At 40.5% G+C, this 21,023-nt stretch overlaps 1 protein-coding gene across 2 annotated transcripts in view; it reads left to right on the forward strand.

The window, feature by feature from the left end:
* The window catches only part of LOC310788759 (NLR family CARD domain-containing protein 3-like), a 275,717-nt gene that overhangs the window by 25,704 nt on the left and 228,990 nt on the right, over nucleotides 1–21,023 (forward strand). For both annotated transcript variants that reach the window (XM_083650323.1, XM_083650324.1), the window contains exons 2-5: nucleotides 3,486–3,765; nucleotides 5,743–7,534; nucleotides 7,628–7,801; nucleotides 17,729–17,902. In XM_083650323.1, coding sequence (XP_083506449.1) covers nucleotides 3,486–3,765; nucleotides 5,743–7,534; nucleotides 7,628–7,801; nucleotides 17,729–17,902 — 2,420 coding nt within the window. The remainder of the gene's footprint in view (nucleotides 1–3,485; nucleotides 3,766–5,742; nucleotides 7,535–7,627; nucleotides 7,802–17,728; nucleotides 17,903–21,023) is intronic.

Here is a 21,023-nt window from a genome sequence, read left to right on the forward strand (position 1 = left end):
AGAACCCCCAAACATGTAGTTTAGAGCCGCAGCACCGTCTTTTGGTGAGTCAGCCCATGAGATATATCGGCGGTTTTACCCCACACGCGCGCCAGCCGTTTAACATTTTGTGGCCGTTCCAAGACATGCAGACTGTCTCTATGAAGTAGCTTACCTTACAGCTACCAGCTAAAACATTAGCACTAACAATTTGCATGTAAAATAGCTACATAGACACATAATTAAAATGAGTTAAGTTTGATGAGTTTAACTACAAAGCAGGCAATGCTATCAAAAAAATAAATTAAGTAAAAATATATACTTTCTTACGTCAAAATTAGTTTTTTCCTCCTAACATTGGCTATATCTGCCACAGGCTGCTACTTCCTCACATGTGGACTAAGGACTAAACTGAGCATGTGCAGAGTGAATCAGGTGATTCATAACTTGCTCCTGATTGGAGGAATGGAAATTGTTACAATGACCCATGTTACAACTATCCCCGGTCTTCCACAGTTACTTGTGTAAAAAAACGACTTTGGTAAAAGTAGAAGTACTGATTCAACTATTTACTCAATTAAAAGTAAAAAAGTACAGGCTATAAAATATACTCAATGAGTAAAAGTAAAAAAGTATTTTTACCGGATGTTTCTGTGCAAAGCTAAATGTAACTGAACCTCACATCATATATTAATAATATAATTTGAAGACTATTGAACTTAAAATATCCCCTACAAACGTGTTTTTATATATCTTAAAACTCTGTGCTGTAGTTTTTCCACAAAAACAGTCAAATTATCCCATTCAAATCCTTAAAATGACAAAAAAAAAAATCTATTCCTCCCTCATTCATATTTGCAGGATATATGAATATGCAAATCGTTAATCACAAAAGTTTAACTGTTGGATACAAGGTGTCTCCTACTTTATTGAAGCCTCTGGATACAAACACTGAGTTTTGAAAACACAAGACAAGATGTAACTATACCCTGCTTGTCCTGTGTTTCTTTCTCTAGTGTCTGATCAGACAACTATTACGCCGAGTAAACAAGAGAGTTGAAAGAAAAAGCTACACTGCCAGAGCGTCTGGCTCGTTCGAGTCTGCAGTGTTGACAACTTCAACCTCACTTTCAGCGGCATCGCTCATGTTGCTGGTTCCTCTGGCTGACATGAACATCACTATTCACAGACGCAATTTCTCAGCGCGACCGAGTGTCCATCTCTCGTCTCTCTTATGGCAGCGTTCTCACGTTTGGTGTGTGGTTCTGATACATCGATACATGATGTGGTCTGGTGGGTGGACTGTGCACTTTTTTTCCAGGTTATGTCAACGCCCCCTTAGGAGACTGTCTAGCCAATGAAGTTTCGTAACATTGACAGAGAGCCAATCACAAGCTGACATTTAGGGGACCGCACGAGTGCCATTCCATACTATTGGCGGAGCCTGGAATGAGCTATCTCTATTCATTCTGCCCCGTTTCTTCTCTGTCTTTCTTTAATCGTTGTTGTCGTGCATTCAAACTTAAGTAACAAGCTTGTTTTGAAAATGTAAGGAGTAGAAAGTACAGATACTTGTGTTAAAATGTAGGGAGTAAAAGTAAAAACTTGTCAGAAAAATAAATACTCAGCAGTACAGATACCCGAAAAATCAGTAATGTACAGTAATGAAGTATTGTACTTTGTTACTTCCCATCTCTGGACCCAGGTTCCTTCCACATGTGTCATGCACTCATGAAAGTACTTACCATACTTAAATTATTGCTCAGAGATTTGGGGAAATACCTATAAAACTTCACTTCATGCAATAACCATCCTTCAAAAAAGAGCTATAAGGATAATAAACTATGCTGGATATCGTGATCATACTAACATACTTTTTCTAGATTCAAATCTTTTAAAATTAATGGAAATTATAGAATATAAAACTGCGATTATAATGTATAAAGCCAGGAATAATCAACTCCCTGGAAATATCCAGGCGATGTTCTCTGATAGAGAGGGGGGTTATTGCCTCAGGAGGGAGTTAAATTTAAAAACCCAAAGAGCTCGGACGACATTAAAATCATACTGTATCTCAGTATGTGGAGTTAAGCTATGGAACGGTATGGATGTGGAGCTACAGCAATGTTCAAGTGTGATCCAGTTCAAAAAGAAATATAAAAAATGCATTATTATGAGGTATAGGGAGGAAGAGTTATAGTAACAATATTGAGTTATATATAATCTGTGTATGGTGTATATTAATTTCTGGACGGTTGTATATTGTATATATTGTATTGTATTGTATATTGTAATGAAATATAATTATGAAAGTGATTATGGTGGTTATAATAATGATTATAATGATAATAATTATTAAGATATCCTATGTATATATATGTATATATATATGTGTACCGGTATATGTGCATATTCGGGTAATGCAATGTATATGCGAGTGTAATTGTCAATTTTGTAATTATTTGAATTTGAGTATTATTGTCTCTGTTTTTGTTTATAATTGATTATTCGTTAATCATTTTTCTGTTGTATAGCTTGTTTAAGTAAGAAGGGTAGGCGCTATAAGCTATAGCTTCAGCCTACACCTTTTCGGTCTATCAGCCTTGTGCTGTTTTGTTTGTACTTTTTTGTTTTATTTTATGAAATGTTTTAATTGCCCATGACCGAAATAAATAAATAAATAAATAAATAAATAAATAAATAAATAAAGGTCAGCGGTAACAAGGTCAAAGTTGAAATAATTTGAACTTGGAGCGCAGCGCTCGGTGGCAAATTTGAACGCTGTGTATTTATTTTATTTTGTGACGCTAAGTGTAGCACTGCTGCTGTACCATTGTTTTCCCATGGAGAGCAGCGCTCTGCCCATAGGAAAACAACAGCACACCCGGGGGTGTTGAGCAGTTTTACAGGGGAGCATGTAGGGTTTTGTCCTTCCTGTGACATTTTTGGCATTTGGACTTTCAAACATTAATCGTCCCTAATTAAAAATCCGGCTCTGCACGGTCGCACGTAAAATGGCATATGTGGCCCAACAGAATTTGCTCGCTCACACACAGGGATTCTTATTATATTATTACTATCATGATTATTACTTAGACTACCTGACTCGACTCAATTTAGCACCTCTGTGGAGGAACGATATATAAGCACTGCAGTATAAACCGCAAATTAATTTTACACCACTAATTGACAGTATTATGAGCCACACAATAGAGAAGAAGAAAAAAGAAGAGAAAACTGCAAACAATAAAAATAAAACATTTGCCATTTACCCCCCTTTTGTTGTTGTTGTTTCATAGTCATGATTCATATCTTAGCTGGTTGGCTTGCTTCCAGGATTAAAACTTTATAAGAATGTTCTGAAACGAATGAATGGGAAATTCACTTCCTGGAACCGGAGCCATTCAAAAGTGAGAACTGCCAGTCAGATGAGGGCGCTATTATCTGCAAGCTCACAGTTACAGGATCAATAGTATGGTCAACTAATCCTAATGTCTTCTCATCAGGGAGCAACGATGGCGACACCTGTAGAGCTGCTCTTGGGAACTTTGGATGATTTGGGAGATGACGAGTTCAAGAGGTTCAAGTGGTTCCTGCAGCAGACTGGCATCCTAGACATCCCAGCCATCCCAAAGAGCCGCCTGGAGAAGGCAGACAGGCTGGACACAGTAGATCACATGTTCCAGACCTACAGCGAATACACTCTGGAGGTGACCAAAGAGGTTCTGAGGAAGATCCTCAAGAATGATCTACTGCAACGATTATTAAAAACCCGAAGACCCGAAGGTAAGTAATGGGACAATTATAAAATGGGACTTTATGCAAGCATGCATCACATAAAATGATTTGTAAGATATGACATATATGACAAAATTATTTAAAAACACTTTTTGCCTAAATATAGTGTGAGTCCACAGTTAATCACGATTAATCGCACAATTAATTTGATCTGTTGTAAATCTACCTTAAACCGAGGTACCTTAAACCTGACATTTTCTTGTGCCAGTTAACAACACTTGAGAGCTTTGTGCAAACATACACTATTGCATGGGGAGTAGCTATTATCATTAGTATGGGTAAGTATTTGGCCATTGGTATTGTTATTATTGCTACTAGTGGGAATACGCAGTAACTAGTCTTAGTCTACTCTCTCTCAGTCTCTCTCAAATATATATTATATACATATATATATATATATATATATATATATATATATATATATATATATATATATATATATATATATATATATATATTATATATATAATCATGAGAGACCAGTGGGTAAAGTTTAACAAGCGAGCTTTATTCACGAATGGCATGGCGGTTAGTTCTATGGCATGAAATGGCATGGCAACTAATTCTATGGCATGGCAGCATGACAACTGATTCTTTGGCGTAATGACTCCGTGGTAAGATGACTCTCTTCTTGTGGTGAGAGGAGGGCATCTACTCAGACTAGGATAGAGAACCCCCCCCCCCCCCCCCCCCCCCGTAGGGGATTCTTCAGGAGTCAAGACGTTGGTGGTGGACTGGGGAGGTGGGTGGGGCGAAACACAGCTTCAGAGGAGGGGATACGACCTGCCCAGGTACAGCGACCATGGAGGTGAAGGATCAGGGAAAGAGGATGATGACGTGCTGACCATGGCTATATGTACTGCCACCTCATAGCCTCGGCAGTGACGTCATATTGGCATGTTGACAGGGGCTGATTGGCTATTGAGGATGGGGTGATGAGTCACACGTCATAACGGACGTCACACTAGGATTACACTTGACTTAGGCTGGGAGCTGATGCCTATTGTGATGTGAGGTAACATGACTGGTCTTCATCTTGAAACTAGGTCGAGACCAACATATATATATATTACAATCATCTGTCTCTCTCTCTCTGCCCTCATATATATAGACCGTGGCAGAGAGAGAGAGACAGGCAGAGAGAGAGAGACAGGGGGATAGAGAGAGAGGGGGGAGAGAGCTGAGACAGTTGCTCTTGTCTGCACACACTGTGGCTCGAGAGATGTGGAGGATAGCACAGTTAACTTCACAGAGTGCAGCCTGAGAGATGCGTATTCCCAGTAACTAGTAGCAATAATAACAATACCAATGGCCAAATACTTACCCATACTAATGATAATAGCTAATAATAATACTACCCATGCAACAGTGCATATTTGAACAAAGCTCTCAAGTGTTGTTAACTGGCACAAGAAAATACCAGATTTAAGGTACCGCCATTTAAAGATTTAGAACCGATTTAAAAAAAGAGTGTGATTAATTTGCGATTAATCGTGATTAACTATGGAGAATCATGCAATTAATAGCGATTAAATATTTTAATCGATTGACAGCCCTAAATGAAATGTATATAGAGTGTGAGTCTACTTTTATTAGCCTATGTTCAGACAATAGATTTGTGAAGAGGGGCAGGCTGCCATTTTAGTATAGAAAGTATCTGCTTGTTCAACACAAAAGTTGCCAACACAAACAATAAAGCACAGTTTGTGGGAATTATCAGCACAGTGGAAAAGTGTCTTTAGAGAATCTGATTGGTTGCATGTAACTCCCTGTTACATGACCCTAACCCTAACTCCCTGTTGAGTAATAATAACTGACTGTACAACAGCTTATACCTTCAACTCCATTAAACGCCAGGATGAGCTGACTAAATAAATTCATGTTTAGAATATGGACATTTAACAGGAAATCTTAGCATTACTCATAATTACTATACCATTCTCTCATTGTTGTCTGTTCATTCAGAGATGCTTGCCGAGTGCCAGAGTGAACACAAATCCACCTTGAAGAAGAACTTTAGACGTTTGTTTGAGGGAATCACAAACTCAGAAAAGTTGGTACTTCTGAATGAGATCTTCACAGAGCTCTTCCTCACAGAGGAAGAGACTGGAGAGGCCGACAACGAACATGAAGTCAGACAGATTGAAACGGCATCCAGGAAACCACTGAGCCCAGAAAACACAATCAAAAATGAAGACATCTTTAAACCCTTACCTGGAAGAGATAAACCAACCAGAACAGTGCTGACAAAGGGAGTGGCTGGCATTGGGAAAACAGTCTTAACACAGAAGCTCACTCTGGACTGGGCTGAAGACAAAGCCAACCAGGATATGCAATTCATATTTCCAATCACTTTCCGAGAGTTGAATCTGCTGAAAGAGAAACAGTTCAGCTTGGTGAAACTTCTTCACCACTTCTTTCCTGAGACCAAAAAAGCAGGAATCTACAGGTTTGACAAATTCCCAGTTATGTTCATCTTTGATGGTCTGGATGAGTGTCGACTTCCTCTAGACTTCAAGAACAATGAGTTCCTGGATGATGTTACAGAGTCGACCTCAGTGGATGTGTTGCTGACAAACCTCATCAAGGGGAATCTGCTTCGCCTTGCTCACATCTGGATAACCACACGACCTGCAGCAGCCAGTCAGATTCCTCCTGAGTATGTTGACCTGGTAACAGAGGTGAGAGGCTTCAATGACCAACAGAAAGAAGACTACTTCAGGAAGAGATTCAGAGATGATGAGCAGGCCAGCATAATTGTCTCCCACATCAAGAATTCACGAACCCTCCACAACATGTGCCACATCCCAGTGTTCTGCTGGATCACTGCTAAAGTTCTGAAGCATCTGTTGAACACTCGTGACACAGAAAACCTGCCCAAGACCCTGACTGCGATGTACATCCACTTCCTGGTGGTTCAGTCCAAATTGCAGAACGTCAAGTATCATGGGAAAACTGAAACAGATCCGCACTGGACACAGAGCAGCGACATGATTCTCTCTCTGGGAAAACTGGCTTTTGAGAAGCTGGAGGAAGGCCACCTGATCTTCTATGAAGAAGACCTGAAACAGTGTGGTATTGATATCAAAGCAGCCTCAGTTTACTCAGGAGTGTTCACACAAATCTTTAAAAAAGAGGAGTGTGGGATGTACCAGGACCAGGTCTTCTGCTTTGTCCATCTGAGCATTCAAGAGTTTCTGGCTGCTGTTCATGTCATGGTCTCATTCATCAACACTGGTGTCAATCCACTGTCAGAAGCCTCCAGGTTGTCTAGGCTACTCAGACCCAGATCAGCAGTAAAATATCTCTACCAGAGTGCTGTGGACAAGGCCTTAATGAGTCCAAATGGACATCTGGACTTGTTCCTCCGCTTCCTCCTGGGCCTTTCACTGGAGACCAATCAGGCTCTCCTACGAGGCCTGCTGCCACAGACAAGAAGTAGCTCACAGACCAATCAGGAAACAGTCCAGTACATCAAGAAGAAGATCAAGAAGAATCCCTCTGCAGAGACAAACATCAATCTGTTCCACTGTCTGAATGAGTTGAATGACCGTTCTCTAGTGGAGGAGATCCAACAGTACCTGAGATCAGGAAGTCTCTCTACAGTCAAAATCTCCCCTGCTCAGTGGTCGGCTCTGGTCTTCATCTTACTGTCATCAGAAGAAGAGCTGGACGAGTTTGACCTGAAGAAATACTCTGCTTCAGACAAGGCTCTTCTGAGGCTGCTGCCAGTGGTCAAAGCCTCCAATAAAGCTCTGTAGGTTAATAACTGGGTAGATCAAATATATTAAATAAAATAAATATACATTTTCAAATGTGTTGTATATCTCTCTCACCAATTCTTCTTCAGGCTGAGTGGCTGTCAGCTGTCAGAGAGAAGCTGTGAAGCTCTGGCCTCAGTGCTCAGCTCCCAGTCCTCCAGTCTGAGAGAGCTGGACCTGAGTGACAACATCCTGAAACATGCAGGTGTGAAGCTGATCTCTGCTGGACTGAAGAGTCCACACTGCAGACTGGAGACTCTCAGGTGAGTATTCCTCTTCGTGTTCAACAGACGACCATTTAAATCCTGCTTTACATACACGTTACTATCAGCAATTATCACACGGCTTTGTTGAATGCTTGATTCTGATTGGTCGATCACAGCATTCTACAGTCTGTTATTTCTGTATATCAGACCATTGCTTATAACAGACAATTCTGATTACACACTCTGGAGGCCGTGGGTCATATCAATCTGCAGAACGAAGTCCAGTAAATGCTGTTTCTTTAATAATCAAATTAACAATGGGAGTTGCATCTCATAGTTACATTTTGATTTATTTAGTTAGTAACCGTGTAATAAGCTGGATGATGTACAGCTCACATAAACACATATATCATGTAGAGGATTATCTCTGTTCATGTAATTTTAAAACCAATTGTGAATCCAATATTTACCAAGACTTCCTAGTCTATGTGAATTACTTTCCATGAGGACATTTCATTGTTTCCTCTCCTTGGATTCAGATTCAGATTCAGATGACTTTATTTATCTCAGAAGGACAATTCATTTTCACAGCCTACCCAACACCTTAAAAGCTCACAGGTGAGGAACAAATACTCCTGACAGACATGACAAGACATAACGTAACAGAATGACATAACAAACTAGTACGAATGCAACGCAGACTTATGCCTCCACCATTAGTTCATTCTTGAGTCCAAATCGCCATTTGAGGCAAATTGGAAGAAATTCCGTCAAGGCGCTCCTGAGATGTTGCGTTACAGAGCTTGGAAATTGGGTGTGTGAGGTCACAGTGACCTTGAACTTTGACTACCAAAATGTAATCAGTTCATCCTTGAGTCCAAGTGGACGTTTTGAGGCAAATTCGAAGAAACTCCATCAAGGCATTCCTGAGATATTGCGTTAACAAGCTTGAAAATGGCATTCGAGAGGTCACAGTGACCTTGACCTTTGATCACCAAAATGTAATCCGTTCATCCTTGCGCCCAAGTCGACGTTTGAGCCAAATTGGCAGAAATTCCATCAAGCCGTTCTTGAGATATCGCTTTAACGAACTTGGGAATGGCAATAATATGTATTTATAAATCGTGAATCTATCATTTACAAAGTATGAGAATACAATCATTAAACACATTAGAGATTAGGTTATTAATCAGGAATAAAATGTTTATAACTGTGTTACTAATGCTTAGTGATGTATGAATAATGCTTTATAAATGATGAATCCATGATGAATGATGTATTTACTAATGGTTTATTAATGCTTTATAGTGTATAGTTATTATAAAGTGTTACCACGTTGGGTGCTGCTCAGTGATTTTCTTTTTTTGTTTCTGACATTGTCTGACATGAATAGATAAAAAAAAAAAAAAAAATGTCCCTGGGCTGCAAACTCATTTAAACTGTGGAGATCAAAGTGATTTCTGTGGAGAGTAATGTTAGCGTTACTGGCAGGCTCTGTTCCCCCGAGACGCTGTTTCTAACTCGGCGTGAGAGCGCGCTCGAGGTCGCTGCTGGAGGAGCCGGCTGGAGGTATGTGCGCATGGCCGTGTGCTCCAGACCGTGGGAGGCTTTGCGGAGCTGCGCACTGCGGAAAAAGTGCATCAAACTCAGATTGATAATCCTCTAACATCATTTGAGCTTATTCAGGTAATATATTAAAGGCCCATTCCGTTGGTTCTGGCGAGAAATAAATGTGCACAAAGTGTTTATTATTGGCACTGAGTGAATGCGCCTTGACGTCACTTAAAAATGGCGACCAAGGGCGTTTCTCTCCGACCAGCCGTTCAGAAGATACATGGAAAACCGCAGTTTCCAAGTGGATAGCATCTCCCGCCACAGCTAGAGGATGTGACGTCTGCGCGCGTTCATGAGCTTGCCTCTTGTCCTAGACTGCTAACAGGAAATGGCTGAAGTAGCTTTTAATGTTACGCTCGTCGCTAGCTGCTAGCTAAAGGAAACAACAACACAGACTCCAGAAAAAGTCCAGACTAAATAAATAAATATTTATCTAATGAAGCCCGTCTGGCCAGACAGCAGCAATGTGACCGACATCGGGGGGAAACTAGAGTCAGGACTGTGTTTTCGGTTCATGAAGGGAACTTGCTGCTTGTAGCTACTGTAATGTGGTTTTGACCAGATAACGTTAGCTGCTTGCTAATGGATTTTCAAGATTCAAGATTTTTACTGTCACTCCGTAGTACAAGTATCTGACCACCTGGTCAGAAACTCTGCTAACATTACCATCTTGTGTGAAGTAATGCAGCCCTAACGTTACTACCGTTATGCTTATGGTCATGGAACATTATTGTTTGACTGCATTTAGCTGCGGTGGTGAGTCGTTAGCTTGATGCTATACGCGGCTAACTAATAGATTTAGCTATATTTATAGAAATGACCACCAGCCCCACTAATAACGTTACTGTCTTGTGTTGATAATGAATCTAACAGTCGGAAATATGCCTAACGTTAGCCTACTGTCTGTTATGTTTACGGTACATTGTTTGACGGTACCGTACATACAGGGGGAGCAGGCTATTTCCTTGCTTGTGCTAACATGAGTATCCACTTCCCGCAGCCAGCAGGCTCTGACTGCAGTGGGACTGCACATACTAGGCCTAACGTTAGCTTGATGCTAATCGCGGCTAACTAATATTAATTTACATTTATAGAAATTACCACCAGCCCCACTAATAACGTTACCGTCTTGTGTGGATAATGAATTTAACAGTCCTAAATATGCCTAACGTTACTGTTATGCTTATGAAACATTGTTTGATTGTTCAGTTTGGTCAACTCCCGGCATTACCGTACATACAGGGGGAGCAGGCTATTTCCTGGCTTTTGCTAACATGAGTATCGACTTGCCCGCAGCCAACGCAAGCCAAAACACGACCAAACATGCCACAATAACGTCCCCTAATTCATCCAGAATCCTTCCTGGGCATCTCGAGGCTGATCTGACCGATAAATTGTCCAGGTTGCCGTTTTCAAGTGACTTTTATGAGTTAACGTTACAAGGCAACGAACAGCTCTGCTGTTGCAAGGCAACTGCTTGTGCGCGTGCGAGTATGGTGCCCGCGCGTCAGCTCGTTCACACGCTGCCTGCAGTTATACTAACGGCCACCGGCGTCAGTAATAGTGAGTTTTGACGGATTGGGCCTTTAATATTGTAACGACAGATATTACAAATGTAACGTCTATAATGAAGACGTGCCAACTTTGATGACATGGTGTCCAGTATTTTAAGAGCAGAGGGTTTTTTCATTTCCTGAAAAGTTGCTGTTTTGGAGATGAGTGGTTTTCATCGGACAGCGACGATATGTAATGTTACACAAACACGCAAAGTTCAAATGAAGCAAATATTGAATTAGTAGATGGTAGTGATGCGCGGGTCAGGGTTTTTTAAGGCCCGCCCCAACCCAACCCGTCATTGGAGCCAGCCCGCCCCGCCCAGCCCGTTAAAATATCTGAAAATTCCTAACCCAGCCCAACCCAGCAGCCCGCAACGGCCAATTTAATGTAATATGTCTCCGGACTCAGGAGGAGCACAGCAGAGCTTCCAAGGTGTGCAAAGTAGCTAATAACTCTGTCTCTCTCCCCCCTCTCTCTCTCACACACACACACACACACACACACAGACACTCACATGCTGCCGTGCGCGACAACAGTTGTAGCCTAGGCCTGCTCTGGATGAGTTGCGCTGCTGCTTTCATGTCGGTCTTTCTTCAATTAATCCATGGTCTTCAGATAGCGCGACTGACACACAAAACACATTTAATAACTGAGGTAGGTTTAAGGATAGGAGGGGTTGATTTAGAAAGAGTATACGAAAACACTTTCCTGGGGGTAGTAATAGACCATAAATTCAGTTGGAAATCCCAAGCGAACAAAGTAAGATCCAAAATCTCCAGAAACATCGGGGTTTTGAACAAAGTCAGACACTTCCTTAACCACAGATCCATGAACACTCTTTATTCCACGTTGATTTTACCTTATTTAACTTACTGTGTTGAGATCTGGGGTAATGCTTGCAAAACCACACTACAGTCAGTTTGTACAGTACAGAAAAGAGCAATACGAATAGTGAATAATGTTGGATTCTATGATCATACTAATCTATTATTTATAAAGTCAAAAACATTAAAATTTATGGACTTGGTGGATCAAAAAACAGCTTTGATTGTATATAAAGCCAGAAAGGGACTGCTCCCGTCCAACATACAAATAATGTTCAAAGAAAGAGAGGGGGGTTATGCCCTCAGAGGCGAACAAAATTGGAAACAACCCTTTTGTAACACAGCTATGAAAAGCAGGTGCATATCTGTCTGTGGTGTGAAGTTGTGGAACGCTTTGCCGGAAGACTTAAAAACCAGTAAGAATGTGTTGATCTTTAAAAAAAGGTATAAAGACATGATGTTGGAAAATTACAGTCTAGTTCCTAGGTAACTGAATGATGTGGGGGACAAAGGGAAAAAAGAAATAAACAAATAAATAATAATAATAATAATAATAATAATAATAATAATAATAATAATAATAATAATAATAATAATAATAATAATAAAGAAAAAAAAAGTATGTATAAGTATATATATATATATATAGGTATATGTATATATATATAATAATAATAATAATAATAATAATAATAATAATAATAATAATAATAATAATAATAATAAAACAATGATTATAAAATGTATGAATATGCATGTATGGATTGTGTTTGTTTTGTTATTTGCTACCCACTGGTTTTTGACTGTTGTATTATTTGTTTATTTTTGCTTTTTTTGTTTTTGTTGTTGTTGTTTGTTTCTTGTATTAGGATATTTTTCCTTGCAATCCTTTGTTGTTTATTTGATGGCAAGTAAGGACAATGTCCAAAATGTCTGATCATGATGATCTTCTTATTTTAATTGTAAGAAAAGGGGGGGCTTTACATAAGCGTTTGCTTCTGCCCCAAACCTTTGGTTATGACCTAAGTGTATGCTTGGTGGTGGTGGTGGTGACCAATAAATTTTTTCATTCATTCATTCATTCATTTTCATTCATTCATTCATTCATTCATTCATTCATTCATTCACTTCCCCAAAGTGCGGATGGCGTGACCGCAGTGTTTCAAATGGAGGTAGCAGGTAGAGGTAGGCACTAGGCAGGCTACAGAAACAGTTCTTATTCTTCCCCATTTATTTTAATTACCTCATGCGCTCTCAATTGGCCATGTTGCAGTAGTAGGCTACTAAACGTAGTAGTGCAGCAGGTGCGCACACGGCTTGCAGATACGGCTAGACTCGCTGTCTGATTTCTTTTAATTACCTCATGAGCTCTCAATTGTCCACAGCCTACTCATGTTGCAGTAAAGTTGACAAATAGATCACAGTCGAGTCCACAACAGAAAATCTGCAGTGGCATTATATGGACACTTCAAATAATAATTACAGCGAATAATCCTTCCAAAATGTTTGTTTTGAGAGCACATAGGCTACCTCATTGAAGCGTTTCTTTACTCCATGTAGGCTATAGAGAGTGCAGCAGGAGTCTGTCTGATTGTGTGTGAGAGAGAGTTCACGTCTTTAAGGTTAATTACTCTGCGTGTTTCACTGCTCTAAATTATTTAATAATGTTGCTTTGTCACGTTCTGAGCCTGCCCCGCCCGCACCCAAGATATTTTCATAATTTGCCAACCTAGCCCGCCTGCGGGGCGGCCCAGCCCGCGGGACCCGGCGGGTTCTGGGTGACCCGCGCATCACTAGTAGATGGGGTTCCTCCATATTTTGTGTAAAGCCAGAGAGTATGGAATACACAGGGAGAAGAGACCCACATGTATGATAATAACATTTCAGCAAGTATGAAGTTGATTTAAAAAAATCCTGCTTTAATTTGTGCTGTCCAGCCCTCCCACAGCTCATCAAATATGGCATTCACAAAAAAAACGTATTTGCAAGAGATTGTTGAGTGACACTCTCTCCCTCTTTCCCTCTCTCTCTCCCACACGCACACGCACACGCGCACACGCACACACACACGCACACGCACACGCACACACACGCACACACACACACACACACACACACACACACAGACACAGTACTCTCTCTCTCTCTCTCTCTCTCTCTGACACACACACACACACATACACACATGAGATAACACTGCCAGTCATGTTTCGGGTCTAAACACTAATGTAGGAGAGTAGTTCTGAACGTAAACTTACTTTGATGTCACATCAGTGATACATGTATATATTGAATATATTGAGATCCTGCGTCCACTCCGTTCTTGTGAGCATGACTGCTCACTACAGTGTGGCAGACTGTAGTGAAAAGCTTCTCCATCCGCTAAGTGGTTTCTACTTTAGTCGTGCGTGACGACCGCATGTTTTTCATCATTGTCAGTTCCTCCAAAACATACAACTGTCGCTGTTTTCCACCTATGAGTTTTGTTGCTTCCACACATGTATCTCAGTCAAAATAAAAGCTCTCTGCAGAGCCATGTCATTGTGACCTCATGACATTTTTAAGGACATTTCATATTATTTTGAAGGCCAAGATTTATCATCAGTGGACCGTCGCTACTAAATGTATTTTATTAAACCGGACGGACAAACCCTGTCTCACACACACACACACACACACACACACACACACACACACACACACACACACACACACACACACACACACACACACACACACACACACACACACACACACACACACACACACACACACACACACCTCGCTGTCACTCACCACGATCGCAGATTTAACTCCAAAACAGTAGCATTGTGGATATGAGTGGATCTACATTTACTAGTTTAATATTATCAATTGCCTGGCCTCCCAGGATACCTCGTAATGTTGCATTTACCCCCATGCATATCGTTTGACCATTTTTTCAACTTATAAATGTATAAAACCAGAGGAAACTCGCGTTTTCTAGTGCTTCTCTATGGAGCTCTAAGCTGAGAATGTCCGAGTGTATTGTGAGCTGCACGCGCTGTGATTGGCTCGTCTGCGTTCGGGGCGTGGCTTAGCGATAGGTCAATTGATCCCAAGTGAACCGCCCCATCTGCAAAGCCTTAGGGGAGTAACCCCACCCATCTACTGTTTAGGGATAAATAATTATTACACCTTTGACTAGGGGTGTCACGATACATTCAGTTCACGATACGATACGATACACGATATTGGGTTCACGATAACGATACGATACAATATTTTAACAATATTTTTTTGCAATCGATTTGTAAGTTGAGGGGGCATCCTCCACGCTAATTTGAGTGATTTCACCATTTTCATCCTCCGTGTCTGTAACGTCCCTCGTCTGTTCAAACAAAGCAATGAAAAGGAGAGCGAGCATGCAATCAGATGCAGATCAGTGCCACCATGTTCAGCTTCTTTTTCTCACGATATGAGATTTAATCTCAACGATACATATTGTCACGTTTTGATATCGCGATATATTGTGGGACGATATATTGTGACATCCCTACCTTTGACACTTAAAAACCTATAAAAATACACAAAAATGTCAATTTCACGGATCAATTTTTTGGACGGTTTCGTTGTAAAGCCCATGCTCACTTCTTGGATAAGCGATGACAATTTCAGAAAGATCAGAGCGTCGGTTCCAGAGTTATTCAAGAAAATCTGGCAGGCTTAATTTGCATTTTCTCCCCATCATGCAATTCTGACCCTCTTAGAGACACAAAACCCTGAGTGAAACACATCTCTCAGAATCACCCCCCTGGCCGTTTGGGCATTCAGACATCTGCCTCCATTGGTCAAGGCCAGCCCAGACCTCCTATCTCATTTATTACATGCTTTATAAGGCATAGATAGTCCTCACTTTAGATGAGCTCAGATGAAATACTTAACTAATGACTAGTAACTACCTTAATTAATCATGAGTTTGAGTATCAATAAGTGTTTATAAACCATCTATTAACACTCACTAACCATGTCCAAATCATATGCATAAATGTACACATGGATGTACATACGTTGTTTAATCATTTACTTACACGTTCTAAATGATCTTATGAATCATTAACAACTCCTAAGTAAATGGTTTGTAATTGATATAATACGTATTTATAAATGGTGCATCTATCATTTACAAAGTATGAGAATACAATCATTAAACACATTAGAGATTAGGTTATTAATCAGGAATAAAATGTTTATAACTGTGTTACTAATGCTTAGTGATGTATGAATAATGCTTTATAAATTATGAATTCATGATGAATTATGTATTTACTAATGGTTTATTAATACTTTATAGTGTATAGTTATTATAAAGTGTTACCACGTTGGGTGCTGCTCAGTGATTTTCACTGCACAGAGAGGTTATCGTTTCACAGCACACTGTGGGCTATGTCACTAATCACAGTAACGTGAACGTTCACAATCATGACCACTAATCATTACATAATGTTAGGCAAACAACAGATGACTAAATAAATAGTTAATGATAATTGAATGACAACAATAGCCAATGAGCTGCATTGAGTCATTCGGTAAGAAATCCATGGTGCATCATGAGAATACGGCACTTTAATTGAATTAAACTAAATTGTAAATTGTATTAATAATGTACCATACTTGGGGATGGCGCTTAGGGGGACCTGATGGAGTGCAGTGCCGAAATCTTGTGCAATTTGGCATAGCGCCACCTACTGGCAACACAAAATGTGGTTTATCTCAAGAGCCGTTATTCAGATCGACTTCAAACTTGGGGAGTGGGATGCTGGGAACTTGGCAGTCTATTGCCTAATTTGTAGGGCTGTCCCAAATACCATAGTCAAGGTCTTTGCACACACAGTCCGATTGTTTTCATATGCGTGTTTTTTAATCCGTCATCTGAAAACAAAGACGGGTCCCAGCTCGCAAAAATCTATTGACTGATGCGAAAAACGCAGAAAATCGAACCTCGTCCGAAAACTTAAATTACGAACGTAATTGTCGGACTTGGTGTTTCCATGATGATTGACATAAATGAGGTCGTATTCTTTTTTTTCCCGTGCGTCAATTTTGGACGAAAATACAGACTTGGTGTGCAAAAGCTATTAGAGCGTTGAGATAAAATCAATCATAATCAAAGCTTCTACGCCGATATTTTTTTCGTTTTTCTTTCTTTTTTTGGGGGGGGGGGTGGGGTTAGTCACACAAAAAAAAAAGTCCAGTTTGCCACGAAATGTTGTGAATTTAACGTCATAATAACAACATGTTCCACGTGTTGATAATCCTAATATGACGTGCGCTCTGGCTGTATGTACATCCATGTGATAGACGGAGCCAACTTCAGTTTCACTACCAGTCAGTAATAACAAATCCATGTGATAGACAGATCCAATGTCACGTTCACGTTAGTATCTGTGACTGCTGCTAATTCATAACATTATAAACAAATTAAAGGACTTGAATTCACTTGAACACTTGTAACGTTACTCACACTGGGTTAGAAAAGAAGTGTACGAAGATTCATGTTTACAACAACTCTGTAGACCACAGCTCAACGTCAGGTGTGACTACTGGCTGGCTGTTGGGTGCATTTATTTGTTCTCACGGCGCGTGCCGGTGTGAGTTCCCCGTGTTAAAAACAGTGTTGGCCTGAATGACCCGCCCAGCCAGGAAACTAGAGACTGTCTCACAAAGCTACACTCCACGTTAGATATTATGGAGAGAGAAAGAGAGAGGAGAGGAGGGGAAAAAAACAATAACAACAAAGCGTCGATTGCTGATTTGAGCGTCGATTACCATGGCAATGATTCTAGCTTTGAAGCGTTGATTTTTTTGGGTCAGCCCTACTAATTTTGTGCTATTCGGCATAGCACCACCTATACTGGCAAAAACAAAAAGCGCTTTATCAAAATGTGACGCGAGTACTAAATGGAAAACATTTTAAAGTTGTTTGTCTCCATCACTAATTCTCATGCAGACTGAGTGGCTGTCAGCTGTCAGAGAGAAGCTGTGAAGCTCTGGCCTCAGTTCTCAGCTCCCAGTCCTCCAGTCTGAGAGAGCTCAACCTAAGTGACAACGAGCTTCACGATTCAGGGATGAAGCTGGTCTCTGCTGGACTGCAGAGTCCACACTGCAGACTGGAGACTCTCAGGTAAGATCCATTCACAGCTTTCCTCATGTGATTTGACACGGCTCCCACAGCTCATCAAATATGGCATTCACAAAATTTTTTTATTTGCAAGACATTGTTGAGTGACACTCTCTCCCTCTTTCCCTCTCTCTCCCCCCCCCACACACACACACACACACACACACACACACAAATGAGATAACACTGTCAGTCATGTTTCGGGTCTAAACACTAATGTATGAGAGTAGTTCTGAACGTAAACTTACTTTGATGTCACATCAGTGATATATATTGAATATATTGAGATCCTGCGTCCACTCCGTTCTTGTGAGCATGACTGCTCACTACAGTGTGGCAGACTGTAGTGAAAAGCTTCTCCATCCGCTAAGTGGTTTCTACTTTAGTCGTGCGTGACGACCGCATGTTTTTGATCATTGTCAGTTCCTCCAAAACATACAACTGTTGCTGTTTTCCACCTATGAGTATTGTTGCTTCCACACATGTATCTCAGTCAAAATAAAAGCTCTCTGCAGAGCCATGTCATTGTGACCTCATGACATTTTTAAGGATATTTCATATTATTTTGAAGAAGCAGCGGCCAAGATTTATCATCAGTGGACCGTCGCTACTCGCTACTAAATGTATTTTATTAAACCGGACGGACAAACCCTGTCTCACTCACACACACACGTTTGTCCTCCTCGTTTTAGCCATCCTGGCTCGTCGTTCCTTCATGGTCAGGCCAGGAGGTTAAACATTTTAGGAAAAACATAAGCACAAGATTTAAGGGTGTTTTGTACAGCAAATTCAATTTTATGGAACTTCTTAACTCGGACCCTGAGGGAAATCTTAACCTAAGGTACTTTGTGCAACTGGGCCCCGACCTTTAGGGTGCTCAGCCCCCAATGAGAATGTGGCTGACCTCGGACCCGCTTGGGGCGTCCGGGGGCATAAACACCCCCCCCCCCCCCCCACACACACACACACACGCACACACATACACACACACACACACACACACACACACACACACACACAGAGACACACACACACACACACACACACACACACACATCTCGCTGTCACTCACCACGATCGCAGATTTAACTCCAAAACAGTAGCATTGTGGATGTGAGTGGATCTACATTTACTAGTTTAATATTATCAATTGCCTGGCCTCCCAGGATACCTCGTAATGTTGCATTTACCCCCATGCATATCGTTTTGACCATTTTTTCAACTTATAAATGTATAAAACCAGAGGAAACTCGCGTTTTCTAGTGCTTCTCTATGGAGCTCTAAGCTGAGAATGTCCGAGTGTATTGTGAGCTGCACGCGCTGTGATTGGCTCGTCTGCGTTCGGGGCGTGGCTTAGCGATAGGTCAATTGATCCCAAGTGAACCGCCCCATCTGCAAAGCCTTAGGGGAGTAACCCCACCTATCTACTGTTTAGGGATAAATAATTATTACACCTTTGACTAGGGGTGTCACGATACATTCAGTTCACGATACGATACGATACACGATATTGGGTTCACGATAACGATACGATACAATATTTTAACAATATTTTTTTGCAATCGATTTGTAAGTTGAGGGGGCATCCTCCACGCTAATTTGAGTGATTTCACCATTTTCATCCTCCGTGTCTGTAACGTCCCTCGTCTGTTCAAACAAAGCAATGAAAAGGAGAGCGAGCATGCAATCAGATGCAGATCAGTGCCACCATGTTCAGCTTCTTTTTCTCACGATATGAGATTTAATCTCAACGATACATATTGTCACGTTTTGATATCGCGATATATTGTGGGACGATATATTGTGACATCCCTACCTTTGACACTTAAAAACCTATAAAAATACACAAAAATGTCAATTTCACCCACTTCCCGAGGTCGTAGAGACTCATGGACGGTTTCGTTGTAAAGCCCATGCTCACTTCTTGGATAAGCGATGACAATTTCAGAAAGATCAGAGCGTCGGTTCCAGAGTTATTCAAGAAAATCTGGCAGGCTTAATTTGCATTTTCTCCCCATCATGCAATTCTGACCCTCTTAGAGACACAAAACCCTGAGTGAAACACATCTCTCAGAATCACCCCCCTGGCCGTTTGGGCATTCAGACATCTGCCTCCATTGGTCAAGGCCAGCCCAGACCTCCTATCTCATTTATTACATGCTTTATAAGGCATAGATAGTCCTCACTTTAGATGAGCTCACATGAAATACTTAACTAATGACTAGTAACTACCTTAATTAATCATGAGTTTGAGTATCAATAAGTGTTTATAAACCATCTATTAACACTCACTAACCATGTCCAAATCATGCACAAATGTACACATAAATGTACATACGTTGTTTAATCATTTACTTACACGTTCTAAATGATCTTATGAACCATTAACAACTCCTAAGTAAATGGTTTGTAATTAATATAATACGTATTTATAAATGGTGCATCTATCATTTACAAAGTATGAGAATACAATCATTAAACACATTAGAGATTAGGTTATTAATCAGGAATAAAATGTTTATAACTGTGTTACTAATGCTTAGTGATGTATGAATAATGCTTTATAAATGATGAATTCATGATGAATTATGTATTTACTAATGGTTTATTAATACTTTATAGTGTATAGTTATTATAAAGTGTTACCACGTTGGGTGCTGCTCAGTGATTTTCACTGCACAGTGAGGTTATCGTTTCACAGCACACTGTGGGATATGTCGCTAGTAATCACAGTAACGTGAACGTTCACAATCATGACCACTAATCATTACATAATGTTAGGCAAACAACAGATGACTAAATAAATGGTTAATGATAATTGAATGACAACAATAGCCAATGAGCTGCATTGAGTCATTTGGTTAGAAATCCATGGTGCATCATGAGAATACGGCACTTTAATTGAATTAAACTTAATTGTAAATTGTATTACTAATGTATCAAACTTGGGGAGTGCGCTTAGGGGGGCCTGATGGAGTGCAGTGCTGAAATCTTTTGCAATTTGGCAAAGCGCCACCTACTGGCAACACAGAAAGTAGTTTATCTCAAGAACCGTTCTTCCGATTGACTTCAAACTTGGGGATTGCACTGCTGGGAACCTGACAGAGTGCAGTGCCTAATTTAA

Source organism: Poromitra crassiceps, assembly GCF_964638095.1.
Source record: "Poromitra crassiceps genome assembly, chromosome: 14".
In the NCBI taxonomy this organism is placed as follows: domain Eukaryota; kingdom Metazoa; phylum Chordata; class Actinopteri; order Beryciformes; family Melamphaidae; genus Poromitra; species Poromitra crassiceps.